Here is a 17,243-nt window from a genome sequence, read left to right as displayed (position 1 = left end):
CGTGTCTTTTAATTGCATTTTTCTGTTTAAACGGTTGCTCCTAGCAATATTACCGAGGTATAGTCGTTATCAAGTTTTACAGCGTTGGCAAGTTTCTAAATATATTATTAACTTCGACACCTTGTATCTCCGTAATATTCTATATTAAGATGAGATAAGACAAATCGATCTATTTTGACATATAGATTTTGTGGTAGAATTCTTTATAGACATTTCAGAGATACCCATTACATTATTTCACATTTTCAAAAATATTTAACAATTAGTTAACTTTAGTTGTTCAAAAAACATTATCATTATGTCAGACTTACTAATATGCAATTTTTTTATGAAATTTCGTATACACCCATTTTGAAGGATGCTTTCTAATATCACAGTTCTTTGCTTATAAACTGTTCTTATTATTTGATTATATTATTTCAAAATTTAAGTTGACATGAAATTTCCTGTAGATTATTATATTATTATTAATTAATATCTTAATTAAAAATATGTAATTTTATGACTAAAAATAATTTAAAATTTATTTTTACTTCTTTCGGGTATATAAGAAAACAGAGTTCATCTTTTGAGCTATTATTTATTAAAATTGAGACAATATCTTAATTTTAGTTGACGAAATTTTTATCACCATAAATTAAATAAATACTTTCCTTGGGATTCTCATACACACTCCGGCATTGCTAACTTTCTTAATAAGTATAACTTGTGGACAACAATTTGGCTTTTACCTAAAGAGTATTTAGAGGGTGAAGAACTTTGTAACTAAGGAGGGTCCAGTGTCAAAGCAGTTATTTCCAGATATCTGACATCAAAGTTACTAACTTTCTTTCTACAGAAATTCTGTTACAGTATTTTTGAAACTATTCTTATCGGTATCAAAAATTAAATTTTCTGAATAAAGTAGAAAAAAGTATTTCTATTTTATATTTTTCATTTAGGAACTAAAAATTAACTACGTAAAATCTCAAAAATTTTTGAAACTACAAATTTTTTAGAAAAATGTAATTTATTAATACAAATAAATAAATAAATAAATAAGTAAAATTGTCAAGTATTTTGTTATTTTAGTGTTATAATTACAAGTTTTTTTTCACTTGGTATGTTTTAAAGTTTATCAATTTACATATATTTATTTTATTTAATCATATTGTTTACAATTACAAACATTTGCATTCCTTACTCGCACATAAAAATGTAGATTTTACAACAATTAGATCCGTTACCGTTCGAGAGTTCCTCTCGCATGGGTTCTAGACCGTCGCTCCACGCAGGACGTAAACTTCTCCGCGGACACGAACACCAAAACGAAAAGAAGTGCCTGCCTCAATTGCCTCGCATTTTTTTCTCTTTCGTTTTTGCCGTCAGTTGCATCTGTTCTATGAAGGACTCCTTCATGTTTTTTTTTTCAAAAAAAGGCAACAACGTGCATTCATATAACATATACGAGTCTCCCCGCAGGTTTCGCATACAACGCATGTAACTTTATACCTCGGCAGGAATATTCTGGTACCATACATAACGTGTGTGTGAGTGTAAGAGAGACTTTAAATAATGTCTGTTTTGTTGACATTTTTCCTCTACTAGTCTGTGATATACGCAACAATTATAACTGTGGGCAACTGCATTAATAACATCAGCAGATTTCCACATTTGCTGGCTGCCAACATCAATGGTACCAACGATTAGTTCCCTCGATCTCGTTTTCCGCAATATTAATTCTAAACAAATCGGCCGATTGACATCAACCCACATATACCGGGTGCGCGTACCCGTACTTCTTAATTTAAAGCGCCTTTGCTTCGTCTCAATTGCGAAATGAATGAAACTTGATCTTGCACTAGCGGCAGAGAGGCAAACGTTCGACTGCACAAATGCAACGAGCACGCCGAACTGGGTCACGGCAACTGCGAAGGAACATTGAATTCGCGACGACGTTGCCGCAACTTTTGTTACTGTAAATGCCATCGTTTATATTGGCAGTTACCACAATTTTTGGAGTGCGTATTTTGGGAGTTTTGTGCTAAAAAACTCGTGCGTTGCGCTTTCTAGAAGTCCACATGGAAGTTTTGCATTAAATTGTCCATTTTATCAAAAAATAGGATAATTTGAGTAACTGGAAAGTTAAATTTTGGTTATCATCTTGTCCACAATCAAAAAATCCTCTAGATTAGTTTGCATCCGAAGATGGCCATTTAGATGCAATATTAAAAATGACTCTAATAAAATTAAGACGTAATTTTTTTTAATATCACCAGTATTATACTCGCGTGATCCTCAATAAACTTGTAACGTTATTGAAACAAAATACTATATATATTTAATTCATTTCATAAAAAAATTAGAGCAAATTTTAATTTTAAGGACTTATGTAATCATAATCGACCTTACTTTTGATTCTGCAAATTTGTAACAACAGAATTTCAACCACTTCAACCACCATTTCAAAAATCATCATGTTTATGAAAATATCAAAATATCGTATAAGTACGATATACATATATCTGATATATTGATGTGTATTTTAATTAAGTTTGTAAATTAATAACATAAATTAAAAAAATACATATTTATTGATGAAAATAAAACATATTAAATAAAATTTATATTTCTAAATAAAATAAAAATAACTTTTTATGTATTTTAATAATTTGTATCAGGAGCAAGTCGTCTGGAAGACCATTTTCCATTACTAGAGTTTGCAAATTTAGTTTAACAGTTTCTCACTGCACTTGATTCCCAAATATAATTTAACTGCATGAACATACATGCAGTTATCTGGAAGACCCATCTCTATTCCTAAGAGTTTATTTACCACTGTTATTATTTATTCTCACGTTTTTTCCAAACAAGATTTAAATTCGTATTAAATTACTGAAATAATTTTGATCTACACCAGATTTTTGTTTCTCAGCATGTCATTTCAGTTATTAATTTAATATGTAAACAATTCAATTCTCGGTAAACTTGCTAAGTAAAATAAAAATTACTTCATAAAATACAAGTACGAATAGTAATAATTCTTATCTCTTTACTTTGTTTTTGTAATCCGTGTCAGGGGCAAATCATCACCGGACTCATCTGGAAGATCCATTTCCGTTACTGCAGTTTACAAATTTTCTAAAATTTTACAACTGTTATTCTCACGTGATTCTTAAACAGTTAAATACATGTATTAAATTAAATATTTGTCTTTTTAATTACAATATATAATTGATATATGTAATACATTTGATAAATTAGAAGCAAATTTTGATATTATTTATGAACATAAATGATTTGTAATTATCTGTATTAAAATAATTATTAAACAATGATATGTCAGACATATTGATGTACATATTGACATTTTTCCTTTTTGGTCTGATGTTTGGATGTGGTAAAATTAAATAAAAAAATTAAAATAAATACAAAAAGTAAAAACTTTATTTATTGATAAATATAAAAGATTAAAAATAAAATTTTTATTTCTAAATAAAATAAATTTAACTTTATTGAATACAAGCAGAAATAATATTACAATTAGTCCTATCTTTACAGTTTTGTAATGCTACGATCAAATCATGATCAGATTCATCTGGAAGATGTATTTGTGTTATTGTAGTTTGTACATTTTCTAACTTTTACTATTATCATCCTCACGTGATTCTCAAAGTCAAGTTCAAATGAAATAATTTTGATTCTTACCGGATTTTATCACGTGGAATTTTATTTCTGTTATTATTTTAATATAAAAACTCTTAAAATCGGGGAAAACTCCTTTGATGTTGATAACTCTTTATAAGTGAAATTTTCATATTTAGTTTGATATAAATATTTTACATCGAAATATATTTATAATATAATATATAACATATGATATTAAATTCTGATTTTAAATGCAAATTTTTCGAAAACGATATTTATTAGGTGTAACTTTCCAATTAGACGTTACGTAGAAAATCAGGATATACCAAGGGGTAAAAAAGTTGATTCTAAAGTACACTAGGTGTGCGAATATACCCTATTATCTATAAGTAAATAATGATATCTTAAAAACCAAATTTTACTCAAAAAATTGATTCAAATGAAAGTCGTTTAATAAAATCAAAATTAAATTTTTACATTTGATCAATTGTCTCGGTTATTATAGACATTCGAATAAGGTAACTTTATTTAAGCGGTAACATTTTATCATCTTTTTACTCAAGATTATTGAATTTAATCCCTTTGGGTTTGCGGATAAGATATGACGTTCACCGGACAGACTCACGTTGACAAAAGAGCCAGGCGGTATTATAAAAAAGACGAAAATATCGTGTCCACGAAAGGTCCGGACATTTAAATTTATTTCGTATCGAACGATTACGTGACCGTCTGTGGTGTCTCTCGGTTTAGCCTCCACTTCCGCCGTAAACAATGCGCCTTCCTTTCTGCGAAAGTCTACTGACCCGCGAGCGAAAGACGATCCGCGAAGTCACGAACGCTCAGCAGACAACCTAATGTATTCATCGTTCTCGCGCTATTTTATAAAACACCTGTTCGAATTCGAAATAAAACAATTCGTGAGGTAATATAACAATTTTAGAATGCGAAATTTCGTGTTCTTTTATTTTTAATGGCGGATGCGCATCGAAAATTTAATAGAAGCTAATGTCATTTTATAATTTGCTCATGGTTCGTACCGAGTAAATAAGCAACGAAATCTCCGTGGAAGTCTGAGGACGGCTGTAAACATCTTTTATGATGGCTCAAATTGTCTGGTTAATTTGGATTTTATCTAGTTACCATCATTCATGAAAGAAATTTTTATTAAAACAACAAATTTTATGGAAATTCATAATTAAGTATTTTTTACGTAAATAATTCTTCTGTATTGTTCATTGTAGTAATTTTTTCTTACTATTCTACATAAATTAAGAGAAGGTGACAAAGTTAGATGTTTGGCAATAACCTATTCTCTCCTTGCACACAACGCAAATGAGTCTATTATTGATAGTATTATTAAATGACGACAATTTTTACTGGTCTGGGCAGTGGGTTGCAACTGATAAACTGCCCAGAATAGTATTTTAAAAATCTTAATCCATGAAATACCGGATGGAAGACTTCGCGTGTAATTTCATTTGACTTCTACCTCATCCACCATTTAATCCAGATATATCTCCTTGTCAATCTCCATGTGATTTTTGTCAGTATCCTGTTTTTTTACATAAGAACCGATTTAATTCAGCAGAGGACGTCAACACTGAGGTTGATCTTTTCTTTAGTTTTAAGAACCCTATTGAAAATAAAAAACTGTGCATGTTATACAAATTGTTTTCTATATCATCCAACAGTAGAAAGTTGAGAGCATTAAATGAGTGCAATATTTTATATTAAGAAGCTTCTAATAAGAATTAGAAACTGATTTTTCTGATGGTTACCTCTAATCAACTAAGCTAATTAAATCATGGAAGAAAATTTGAATAAAAACCTGAGAATATCTGATACTGGCGCATTAGTTTTCACAATCAGTTTAGTGCTTGTTAAAATAAATTTAAAAGTGTATAACTAATTGGTGTTATTAGTGAATATACTGCAACAGATAAAATTGAACTTGTTAGTCTTGTTGGCACCAAGAATTAAACTAATTGTGAGAACTAATGCGTTGAGTCTGATATTCTGAGATATTTTTTTATATTTTATTCGTAGATTATTTACAAAATTTAATGTAGAACTTTTTTTTTCAGAAAAAACACCCTAATCAATATAAATTTCAATATAAAGTATAAGAACTCTGTCACTCCAGATCGGTGCTAAGTTTTTCATTTTCAATATTGCTCATCAAAATCGATTTATTGTAAAAATAGAGGTGTTTCCATCTTAAATTGACCACACTATGCAATTTCTAGTTACAAAAATTCGTAGAAGTAAATGTAAATAATAAATATAATAAATATCATACAAATGCCAAGGAATATATTTGTTTAAGTTTAATAATAGTTGAATATTTTATTTATATAATTATTTGTAAATAAATCTTTACAAATCTTTTTTGTTGATTTATTTTTAAATACGTACAAACATAAACAATACTAGAGACAATTCAAATCCAAGCAGGTCTAAAATTAATAACAAAACACGCTCCTTAACCTTGTTTAAAACATTTTGCACTTTTATTTATAACACAATAGCATTGACCGTACGTATAAAAATATGGTGATGCGTGTAGTCAATTAGTGGTGAATTACTAGGTATTCAAATGCATCCATTAAAGCAATATTCAATATTTTATTACAGGACAAGAAAATCCTGTCTAACGTTCGCATACAAAAATAGCAATTATTAGTAATGGTAAACGGATAATTTAAAAATAGTTAACATTCATTTTTTTTATTATTTTCCGGTTTGTCAGACCTAACTCGAGTAGAAACCAGCCAGTAACCGATACTACGGTTGCTGTAATGGATACTGGTTTATCGCGCGAGACTGCCACCAAACTGACTGATTATTAAAGCGTGCATTAGCACATTGTTAGAGTAATTGGAGATGACATGTCGTCGTTACCCGGGTCGAGCCGCGCCTCGAAAAACCTCCATTATAATCTCCCCCGTCGCCGCGACGGAACGGAATTAGCAATGCATGCAACGAAACCGTCTACGGTTTTTATTGTCCTCCGCATGTTTTACTGCTCGCGCCGTAGGTTTATCTAGAAACGTACCGTTTCCCGTTCTACTACACCTTGAAGCTATTTTCGCCATTTGATAAACACACGAGTGACTGTAAATGTCCTGATACTTATTAAAAATATTAACGAAATTCAGATATTGGTCGGTACTGGCCGTTACTATGGTATATTATTAAGTATAACTAACATAACTATCTCCTAATAAGAAAATCATGTCCGGTATTATTAAAAAAATTAGGTTGCAGCTACAAAAAAATGTGCCTGATTACGAAAAACTTGACGCTTGTTTTTGTTAAAAATGTGAAAGTCCAATTTTGACTTGCTTAGGATCATATTCACTTCAGAACGGTGAGGAAAGTAGTTTTTAGTGACGAGCCTAAATTTAATTTATAAAAAGATGGTTCTGCTTATCTTAAACATCCTACAGCGACAAAACTACCAAAGTATCGATGTTTTTCTTGTCTTGTCGGTTCCAATCTCCAGACATGAATCCCATAGAAAATATGGAGGATCATCTTTATAACTAAATTCGACATAAAAATTTAACAAATTTAAATGAATTCTTCAGAGGAATTCAAAAAGTTTGAAAGAATATATACTTATCACATATTTTACGTGTATGTCACGGAGGGAATAAAATTCAAACTCAAAATCTCCTTTGAGAAGTTGCTATATTTATATCTAGCTCAACTGATTCTAAGAATAGAATTATTAGGGTGGGCCAATTTTTTTTTAATTTGCACTGGAAAATTGGTTCCTAATCACCTTTAAAAAATGTTCTCCAAAGATGAGCTCTTAATTTTAATAGGACGGTCTTCCTCATTTTAATTGTCCATTTTTTCTTCAGCCCCATATGGCGAAATCCATATCTCGCGACTACTTCATCATACAGAAAAATTCTGTTTAGTTTTCTTATAGGAAATTGAACACTCTACAAAAGAGGCACCTCACAATTTTTTCATAACTCTTTAACTTTTGGAAGATATTGGAGGTCAAAGTTTGAAGAATTTAATAAAAATTTTAATTTAAAATTAATAAACATTTTTGTAGGAAATTAAATGCTTTACAAAAAAGATTTTCTGTGGTTAATCGATTACCATTTAGAAGATATTCGTATTCGAATCCCAATGCGCACTGATTTTAATAGATTTTTAATTTATCCATTCAAACTTTGACGTCAGATATCATCTAAATGGTAAGAGTTATGAAAAAATTGTAAGATACCATTTTTGTAGAGCGTTCAGTTTTCTACAAGAAATATAAATAGAAATTTTCTGTTCGATCAAGTAATGACGAGATATGGATTTTGCCACATGGAATTGAAATGGAATTAAAAATGGAAAACTGAGTTTAGGAGGACCTTCCTATTAAAATCAAGAGGTGATCTTTGAAAAGCATTTTTTAAAGGTGTCTAGGAACCAATTTTTCAATGTCGGGAGTTAAAAAAAATAGTCGATTTTTTTGGCTCACCCTAAGGAATATTGTAGTTTTTATAATACTGTATAAAACACAATAGTAAATTGATATTATTTTATAAAGTTGCGATAATATTAACCACTATTGTACGAGTATGTATAAATCTTCCTACCTCAAACAAACCAATAAATTTTGATAAACGGAGTTAAATCCATGGATTTTTTGTCATTTAACGTTGGACATCGTGAAATTTATCTGGCACATTATTTTGCAGTATACCGATGCGATGAGAATGGTGCAATTTCGTAGATGTTGACGTAGAATACGCGTCGTCTTCATTGTCATTTTGTATTATTAAAACGCTGGACGTAAAATCTGTGCATGTGGTCGTCGCGTTTAACAGTAAAATTACTCTTTACGTTTTACGAGTGAAATATAAAATTTTATCCGCCGTTCCGCGAAATCTCCGCATTTATACGAGCTTATCGTCGCCAGAGCAAAATTAATTGTTCGGCGACCGGATATAGGTAAATAGTAGATGGATTGTAGTAAAAAATTTATGCGAGAAACAGTTAAATTTATTGGTTCAGTGGACAGAACAGCTGTGCTAATTGATACTCCTAAATGAGTGACTGTGGTTCACTGGTTTTCTTAATGAAACCTTCAAAGCTTCGACAACTAATCTCTGTAGTCGGTATTTATGTCTGTACGTACAAAATTTAGTAACGCGTTTAAATAACTTTCGAATCAATATGGTATGAACTATCTAAGATTGGTTAATTAAAGTAAATAACTCTTTTCATTTGCTTTTATACAAACGCTGGTTAGGAACATATTTGCTTTGTTTTTTGAATATTACTCTTAAAGTAATAATAATGATAAATATTAAATAAATAAAAAATAAAATCTGCTTTACTCGTTTTAATTTGAAAAAGATGACATGACCACACGAATGAATCAACAAAATAAATTAATCTCTTAAAAATAAATATGCATAAGAGACATAATTATTTCAGATGCATTAATTATATTCCGGGGTGTCGTGTCGTTCAAAAAACGGAAATTCGTACGAGAAATTGTTGTTTTTGGGCCGCAAGCCAAACGCCGTGAAACGGCACGACGTTCCCGGAATCAAATTATTCCGGTTTCACGGAAAAAGTGTTCAGCAAATTAACAAACTTATTAAATTGTTTCGCCTCGTATATTTAAAAGATAGCGTGTAGAAAACCATCCGCAATTACAGTAGCTAAATACACATTGCAAAGGCCACAATTAAAAATTAAAATTTTTTGTGCGACGTTGGGTGTTTTTCTCTTTTTCTCGAATTAAGGTAATTCGTCGCCACAAAAATATGGTACATAAATGTATAATACATAAATTAATAGATCGATAATAAATAATGGACGCCTTCTAACTAGGAAAAAAGGAAAAAAATTAATGGAAACTATTTTTTAAATGTCTGTCCTTTTTATACAACAAGCCGTAATTATCTTTTGTCAACCGTTATACTCGAATTCACAATATTTATATCATAGTACAATAGGTCTGTACTAGACGACTTTTTTTTGGGATGAGATGATTAATGGATGTAAAATTGATCGATAATAACGAATTAATCTACATATTTTTGTAGGTGGTTAGTTTTTTTCCTAGAAATTTACTTAATTTAGTGTTTTTATTTTCAGGAAAACATATCCGCGCAGGATCCAGCTGATACTCCGGACGACGATCACTTCGCAGGTAAGCCTTCCAAATACCACACTCCACCTTTTATCCATCACTTTTCATTTCTTCGCTTGTTCATTATTAGTATATGTGTTTTATTTCGACACATTATACAAGATTATACACACCTTGTGTCATTAAACTGTTCAAAATTCACGATCAATTTATGAAAAGGAAATTTAGCAGGGTTGGTATATTCTTAAAAGGCTATAAAATCAGTTAACTACTTCTGCAGTGGCAAAATAAAAATACTCACTAAATTGGAAGGATAATTTAACAACTTTGAATAAACGTACTTCATATTAGATAAATTGTCATTAAATTTGTATTCGTCCCATTAAAAAATCTTCTGTGTTGTGGATATTCAATCATTAATTACTGCTTTAAAATCAGAGAACAAAGCTCTTTCATTTTTGATAAGATGTCACATATTAATAGTATCCGATTTCATGACCGACAACTTGTAAATACAGTCACGAAACTAGCCCGTTATGTAAATACGAGTAGTTATAGCACCTAGTGTTATTTAATGTGTTAGTTTTGTTATTTATCTGTGATTGTGTACCAACCCTGGCTAACCGTGAAATATGATTGGCTGTGCAGGAGGAACCGGAGCGATGAAAGACAGCGACAAACTCAAGCTGATGCTTTTGGCGTGGAACTATACCAATCAGGCCCAAGGTAACATTAACACACAATTTAATTCGTCCACGTAGCTTTTTTTAAAATATTGTATGTTTGAAGTCGGGGAATAGTCTCGTGGGAGTCGTTTTGTTCAAGTTTTCTGGTTTGAGTTGGTCTCTGAACTTATTTCTTAGTGGTGGGTGGGTAATTGAAGGATCATTTTTAATATTTGTATTTTACAATTTCGCCAATAAAGCCATTATAAGTTTGTGTGCAGAATGAAATTTCTTTTTTGTTCGTCTTTTTATGTTCAGACATTATGAAGTATTTGTTTTTGTTTTTTCAAAAATACAATATTTGAAAAAGTGTCAATAATCACATCTCTCCCTTTCCTCCCGGTTATTCCTACGAAACAGCAAAATACAATAAGAACAAATGACGACATACAAAAACTTTGTGGTTTTTATGTATTTTTTATTATCACTGAAATGTCGTTTGTTCATTTTCGTGTTGATCTGTTTCGTTACAAATACATCTAGACACTCTGTACACAGTTCTTTTTGTTTCTTTATCCATTTCATTCTTACCTAGCAAGTACCATTGTTATAAAGACCTTCATGCCAAACGTAGTGAAGGACCAACCTGATCTGTGGCCTTTAGATCATCCAAATCAACGCAATCCATCACGACATTTGGCATACGCTCAACTAGTTTAATTTATGACGTATTAAAGTGATATTAAAATTCCAACAGCAGCTCATTAATATTAGATGCAAAACCGTAACCGTTGTCACTTGGTGGTAAATTCTTCGAGTTCGATACACGGGAAAGCACTCGAATCATTTGACAAATCCGCTTCTTCCGCCGATTTCCTTTTCTCTCGCATGTATCGGCTTCTTGCCCGAACGCCTGCCTGTCTAGTAGATTGTATTATGATAAATTACGTTGGCCATTTTGAACCTGTATTCACACGTCGATGATCATGTGTTCGCGGGTGTCGCTCGTATATGCACTTCGGCGGCAGGAAAACGAAGGGGGAGCGAAAAAAAAGGGTCACACGAGTTCATAGCCTCCACCACGGAACGATGTGGGTTTCAATCTAGAAGTATTATTTTTATTTGCTTTGATGTGTCGAAAAGCCGTTTAAATCTGAAGGGAGCTCAGTTTTCTGATTTTAAATGTGCCAATCTTAATGCCAAAGAAAGTAAACACAATGGTTTAAGTGTGAAAATGTTGATATCTGAAGTGTTATTAAAGAAACGTAGTTTTTTATAGCAGAATAGCTGAAGTGGGTAATGATAAAGTAGGTTTTCAAATGTGAGATTTTCTGTGATGAATGTCGAAATTCCATCCATTTAAAGTTACTTAATAGTTACACTGACAGAGTGGTAACCTGTTATCTTTTGACTGTCAATGATGACAAATACGTTGACAGTTTCTATTCGCGAATTATCAAGGGCTATTATTGAAGCTGCAGTAGTTTTAATAACACATCCCACACTGCATCAAGTATGTGTTTCGTCAAGATGACACGAGAACTTATGTGTATGTATACATAAAAAATATTTTTATATTTATTTATTGAGTTTTATCTCTCTGGTTATTGCATAACTATGATTTATAAAAAAATAAATATCAAATTTTCTAGTTAAATTTCACAATTAAGCCAGTGCGTTTCAATAAACATAATTGTAAGAGAAAACAATAAGCACTTGAAACGGCAAATATGCCATTCTATTTTATAAAACCAGAAAGGAATTTTTATTATTTATTTAAATTTGTTATAAAAAAGCTTTCAACGAGTCGTATTTTCCTAAATTAAAATAAAACTTGCACTACTCTCAACATTTTTAATGTTTAATTTGCTCATAATGTTCCTAGTTTCGAAGCCATTTAAAGTGCTGGAATAATAAAATCACTTTTATTATGTATAAACAAAAATGTCATGGGCATTCACTATCTTTGAAATGCAGGAGTCACAGGAGCGAGATCCCGCTTTTGCTCTCAGTTATGCACAGCGGGTTATTCCGATTTAAAATAAATGGACGTGCCATTAACATAAATGTTTTAGCATCCCGCAAAACACTAACTGACAATACCACTTTTGTGATTTAGGCAACAACAGAAATGGCAGCGGTGAAATCCCGGACTTGTCCGCCGTTCCCGTAGGAGAAGAGATGGCCGGACTGTGGGCCACCTACCACTCCGCCCTCGGCCTGGGCAAAGGCAAAGCAACACCCCCAACTACAAGAGACAATTCTGTAAGTTACATTATTCGTAAACATACACACTCACTTACACACAAAAGGTTGTGGTCACTGACGTAATGGTCTGTTAAGAATAAAAAGAGATGTGAGTGCCACACAAAGAAACGTGGATGCCAGGCCGTTGAACATGCCCAACATAGGCATACCGACATTCAATGCGAAAATAATTATGCACTTGGCACAAGTTTTATGCGCATTTTTTTATAATCGAATCGAAAGGTCACTCGGAGACAAAGTGCGAATTGTTGCCGTTGAATATTTCATGCGGCCCGGCGTGAATTGATGTCGATAAGATATTCCGAGATGCCCAATTCGGTTTGTTTGAACGTCTGTGAATAGCCAGGTTAAATTATTAATGTGGGGAAGGATAAAATCATGTGCACGTGGAGTTTCTTATTTGTATAATGCATTATATATTATTAAACGCAGAAATTGAATGAAAATTGTCGTTATTTTTTTTACTTTATTAGTTAAAAGTCCATAATAAAAATTACTAGTTTTAAGTTAGAAGTATGTCTTAGAAGCAAGTAGTAATAAACTTTGTAAGGCGGTTTCTTTGTGACTGACAGAACTTTCAAGATTATACACAATTTGACAAACATCTGCGGGCATTGTTTCTGTAAACGGTTAACAGCACCTGTAATTTTTTCCAATCGCCATCGAAAACGAACTTGACACCTCATCGGGCTCAATGCAAACAGCTGCATACTAGGAAATGACGGAAAAACTCGTAAAAACTCCTAATAAAGGGTACAGCGCAAATGTTTATTGTTCGAGGACAGTCATAGATTTAACCGACCGTTGCAGGATAATTGCGAAATGTTCTCCGGATTTGAGTGCGGCACTCGACGCACGAATGTTAACAGGTTCTGGCTTTTTACAGTGATTGCAAGGCAGCTGGGACAACTATGGTAATGCACTAATGGGTGGATTCTAGCTGTACTTTTTCCGTGCGTGAAAATGTTATTTTACAATGGACTAACAACTTATTTAGACAATTAACGACTTTTTCGCCGTTTGCATTCGATTAGCGACCATATGATAAATCAGCACATGCGGCGGAATTGCTTCATTATGCTAAAACTTTATTCTGTTACTTTTTCTAATCAATTCACTGCTTGTTTCTATTTTATTATTGCATTATATATATTTAAAATATAAAAGTTATAAAAATGTGTTAATTTGACTGTTATTTTGTTTAGAATTAAACACTGTAAAAAGGGGAATTCGTAATATTAAAACATTTTTTCAGTTGAATCTGTATTTATTTCCATAAGTACATAAATATTATTAAGACAATTTAAATATGGAATCAAAAAACACAATACTTTCGATGAAATATATATAAAGTTAAAGTTTAAATCGTTTCTATTTTCTTAAAAATAGTATTTATGTCTCCCAATTATAATAATAAGAGATACCACCAACATTGTGTAACTAAGATAAATGACAGAAGATTATATTTTGCAGAGTCCAGTAAATGCTGAAACAGGATCCGCACACGATGAGACAAGCTCAAGTGGAAACAAGGACGATGAGGATGATGACGATGACGAAAGTGACGATAAAATCGACACCCAGACTCACGATCCAGAACGTCTTAAGGCCTTCAACGTAAGTATCACGTAAAGAGCCTAATATCAAACTAAAAATTTTAAGAGTAAACCTATACCAATTGTATTAATTGTTTTTTAACCCATTAGATGTTTGTGAGGCTGTTCGTCGATGAGAACCTGGATCGTATGGTGCCGATCAGCAAGCAACCGAAGGAGAAGATCCAAGCGATCATCGACTCGTGCACAAGACAGTTCCCGGAGTTTGCTGAGCGAGCTCGAAAAAGAATCCGGACCTACCTCAAATCGTGCAGAAGGAATAAACGTGCACGGGATCCAAATTCGCCGTGGGATGCGGTAAGTTCACTGATAATACAGCAATTATCATTATTTTAATCTCGTCTAATTTCTAGACAAGACCCACCCCTGCGCATTTGACGTCTGTACAAGCTGAACAGATTTTGGCCACGGCGTGCGAAAATGAAAGTCACAACGCTAAAAGGATGAGAATTGGATTGGAGCCAGTTAGTCAGCCAATGCCAGTCTTGCCAGGAGCTCAGGTAAAAATCTAATTGTATATTTTCAGCAATAAAAGTTATTTTATTGTCATTTCTCTAATGCACTATTTATACATTAAACATAAGATGAAAATTTATTTTATTAAATAAGAGATCCATTTTCCAGCCAACAGACACTACTGCGCCAATTAACAGAGGATTGGACTTCTCAAATAGCACGCCAGTAAAAATGGAGACAGACGCAGTCAATAACGCTTTCCCTTCATCCACGACACCTACATCCACCCCTAATTCCATGTCAAAAGGACTATCACTTACACCCGACCTAAAAACATCAGGTCTCAGGTAACTGCTTACAACACACAAATTTAAAAAACACTTAATGACCACAATTTCGTTGCAGTGTGTCAAGTGCGGCAGCTTTGGGAGCCACAGCGATGAATGGAATTGGGATATCTAGTACAGCAGGATCGGCTCCGACTGCAATGTATCGCCCGAACTTCTCACAGGCTTTCCAAAGAGCAGGTCCTTATCCTCTCTTCCCTGGAGCCACACCTTTCGGTGCTGGCGGTGGACTACTTACAAATGGTTAATATCTTTCTAATATACGAAACTAATGCAACCAATATTGGTACATCTTTAGTATTATATTAATCGTTTTGAAAACTTCGTTTTAAAAAATTAATCCTAACCATTTCCAAGAACTCATCGGTTACAACATTGCAGGTCCGGCAGATTTGAGCATGAAGCAGAAGCCGCTGCTCAATCATAAGCTGACCACTGGTGAAATGGCGGCCGTGCGACAGTTGATAACGGGATACCGTGAGTCAGCCGCCTTTTTGCTGAGATCCGCCGATGAGCTGGAACAACTGATGCTGCAGCAACAGTAAAGACTCGCAGACCGGGAATAATATTAGTCAAATGCCATACGTCAGCGACAAAAATGTACTTCTAAGTTTTGTAATATAGTTCGTTAGCCTCGCAAATGAAAGAAATGCCAAAGCTTTGGACTGCTCGTATTCAGGGATCTGTAATGATTAGATGGGTTTGGCATTTTTTTCGGTGGCTACTAGAATATAATTAGGCACGAGTGATTTTAAGCACTTTTCACTTTTATATTTTTTAAATTATTTTACGATATTTGGACTGTTAAATAAATCGTGTAAATATAACTTAACTTTTGCTACTTATTAGAACAAAATGCTGAAATTATGTACAAAAATAAAGGTTTCCTAGATTAAGTGAAAATATTTATTTATAGAAGTTAGAAAATACTATTATACAGGGGGAAATTTTATTATATTTGATATAAATGTTGAGAATTTATTCTGAGTGTACCAAAGATAATTGTAAATACATTTTAAAATGTCGCCGATGTTTTGTAATTTTCAAAAAATTATATAAATGTGCAAAATCGGTTATGTAAAAAGTACTGTAAAGTGAGCACCTATTGGAAATCGTAATTTTATTATATATAAGGGAAAAGTATATTTTGTAAAGCAAATTCACTTGCAATATTCTTCTAAAAACTGTCATCAATTTTGTCCGAAATAGGCAAGGAATAGTGTTTAGTTGACTGTTAGAAAAATATATACACTGTTATTTTTTAAACTTGCAATTCCGACGAGCTTGATGAAGTGTTTTTAGATGAACTGAAATTCGACAACAAAAATTCGCAGTTGGAAATAGTGTTAACAAGGAAGTAAAGTATTTCTGTGATTGTTAGTAAGTGTTAGAAATGAGATCAACATCAGGAAAATATATATGACAAATATAACTCTTTTGTTTATGTAATATCTATGTATCTGTTTTATGTAAATTTCAACATTCCAATGTATTTCTGAATGTATATAATTAAATTGTATTTTGATCTGAAATCACTGCCAGATTTGTGTATCAATAAATAATGTCCACGTTATTTTTTGTTTTGTCCCTTTATACTAAATTTTTATTTTAATACAGGTAAGTAATACATTAAATAAATTTTAAATATAATAATTAGACTAAAAATATTTGAAAACTAGTAGGTATGGTCAATAATTTTCTAATTTGTCTTGTTAGTTTTTATTCCAACAATTTAATTTATTTAACTAATAAGTTACATCAGAACGGTAATGTATAAACTTTACCTATTACTTTATAAAATATAATTAGAAAATAATGATTGTACATTATAGTTTATATTTTTATTATCAAATTCATACATACTCTACTAATCGCCAAAAAAGAATACTACACTCAAGTTGAATGATATCAAATTGATTACAAAGTCTGTTTACTTTGTTCTGTTATTGTTTTTAGTGTACTTAAAGTAATTTAAGGTAAACCCCAAACATTTGTTTGTACCTTGAAGCAGTTTGTACAATATGAGTCAGATGTGCTAAACGTGTATCATAACTTCTTTTAAAACGTCACCAAAATTGAATCTAGTTTCTGAACTAGGATGAAAGGCGTTTTGAACATAATTCAGAAAGACTTATCCTTAAGTAAA

The 17,243-nt window shown here is 32.1% G+C and overlaps 1 protein-coding gene across 1 annotated transcript in view; it reads left to right on the top strand.

Annotated features, from left to right (window-relative positions):
* Positions 1 to 16,670, top strand: part of LOC109595608 (nucleolar protein 4) — a 207,733-nt gene extending 191,063 nt beyond the window's left edge. The window contains exons 4-12 of the mRNA XM_049970809.1: positions 9,751 to 9,805; positions 10,394 to 10,471; positions 12,530 to 12,675; positions 14,152 to 14,295; positions 14,385 to 14,591; positions 14,648 to 14,794; positions 14,919 to 15,097; positions 15,156 to 15,340; positions 15,479 to 16,670. Coding sequence (XP_049826766.1) covers positions 9,751 to 9,805; positions 10,394 to 10,471; positions 12,530 to 12,675; positions 14,152 to 14,295; positions 14,385 to 14,591; positions 14,648 to 14,794; positions 14,919 to 15,097; positions 15,156 to 15,340; positions 15,479 to 15,642 — 1,305 coding nt within the window. The 3' untranslated portion in view covers positions 15,643 to 16,670. The remainder of the gene's footprint in view (positions 1 to 9,750; positions 9,806 to 10,393; positions 10,472 to 12,529; positions 12,676 to 14,151; positions 14,296 to 14,384; positions 14,592 to 14,647; positions 14,795 to 14,918; positions 15,098 to 15,155; positions 15,341 to 15,478) is intronic.
* Positions 16,671 to 17,243: the final 573 nt, after the last annotated feature.

Source organism: Aethina tumida, chromosome 1, assembly GCF_024364675.1.
Source record: "Aethina tumida isolate Nest 87 chromosome 1, icAetTumi1.1, whole genome shotgun sequence".
Taxonomy (NCBI): Eukaryota; Metazoa; Arthropoda; class Insecta; order Coleoptera; family Nitidulidae; genus Aethina; species Aethina tumida.
This window is presented reverse-complemented; position numbering and strand designations above follow the sequence as displayed.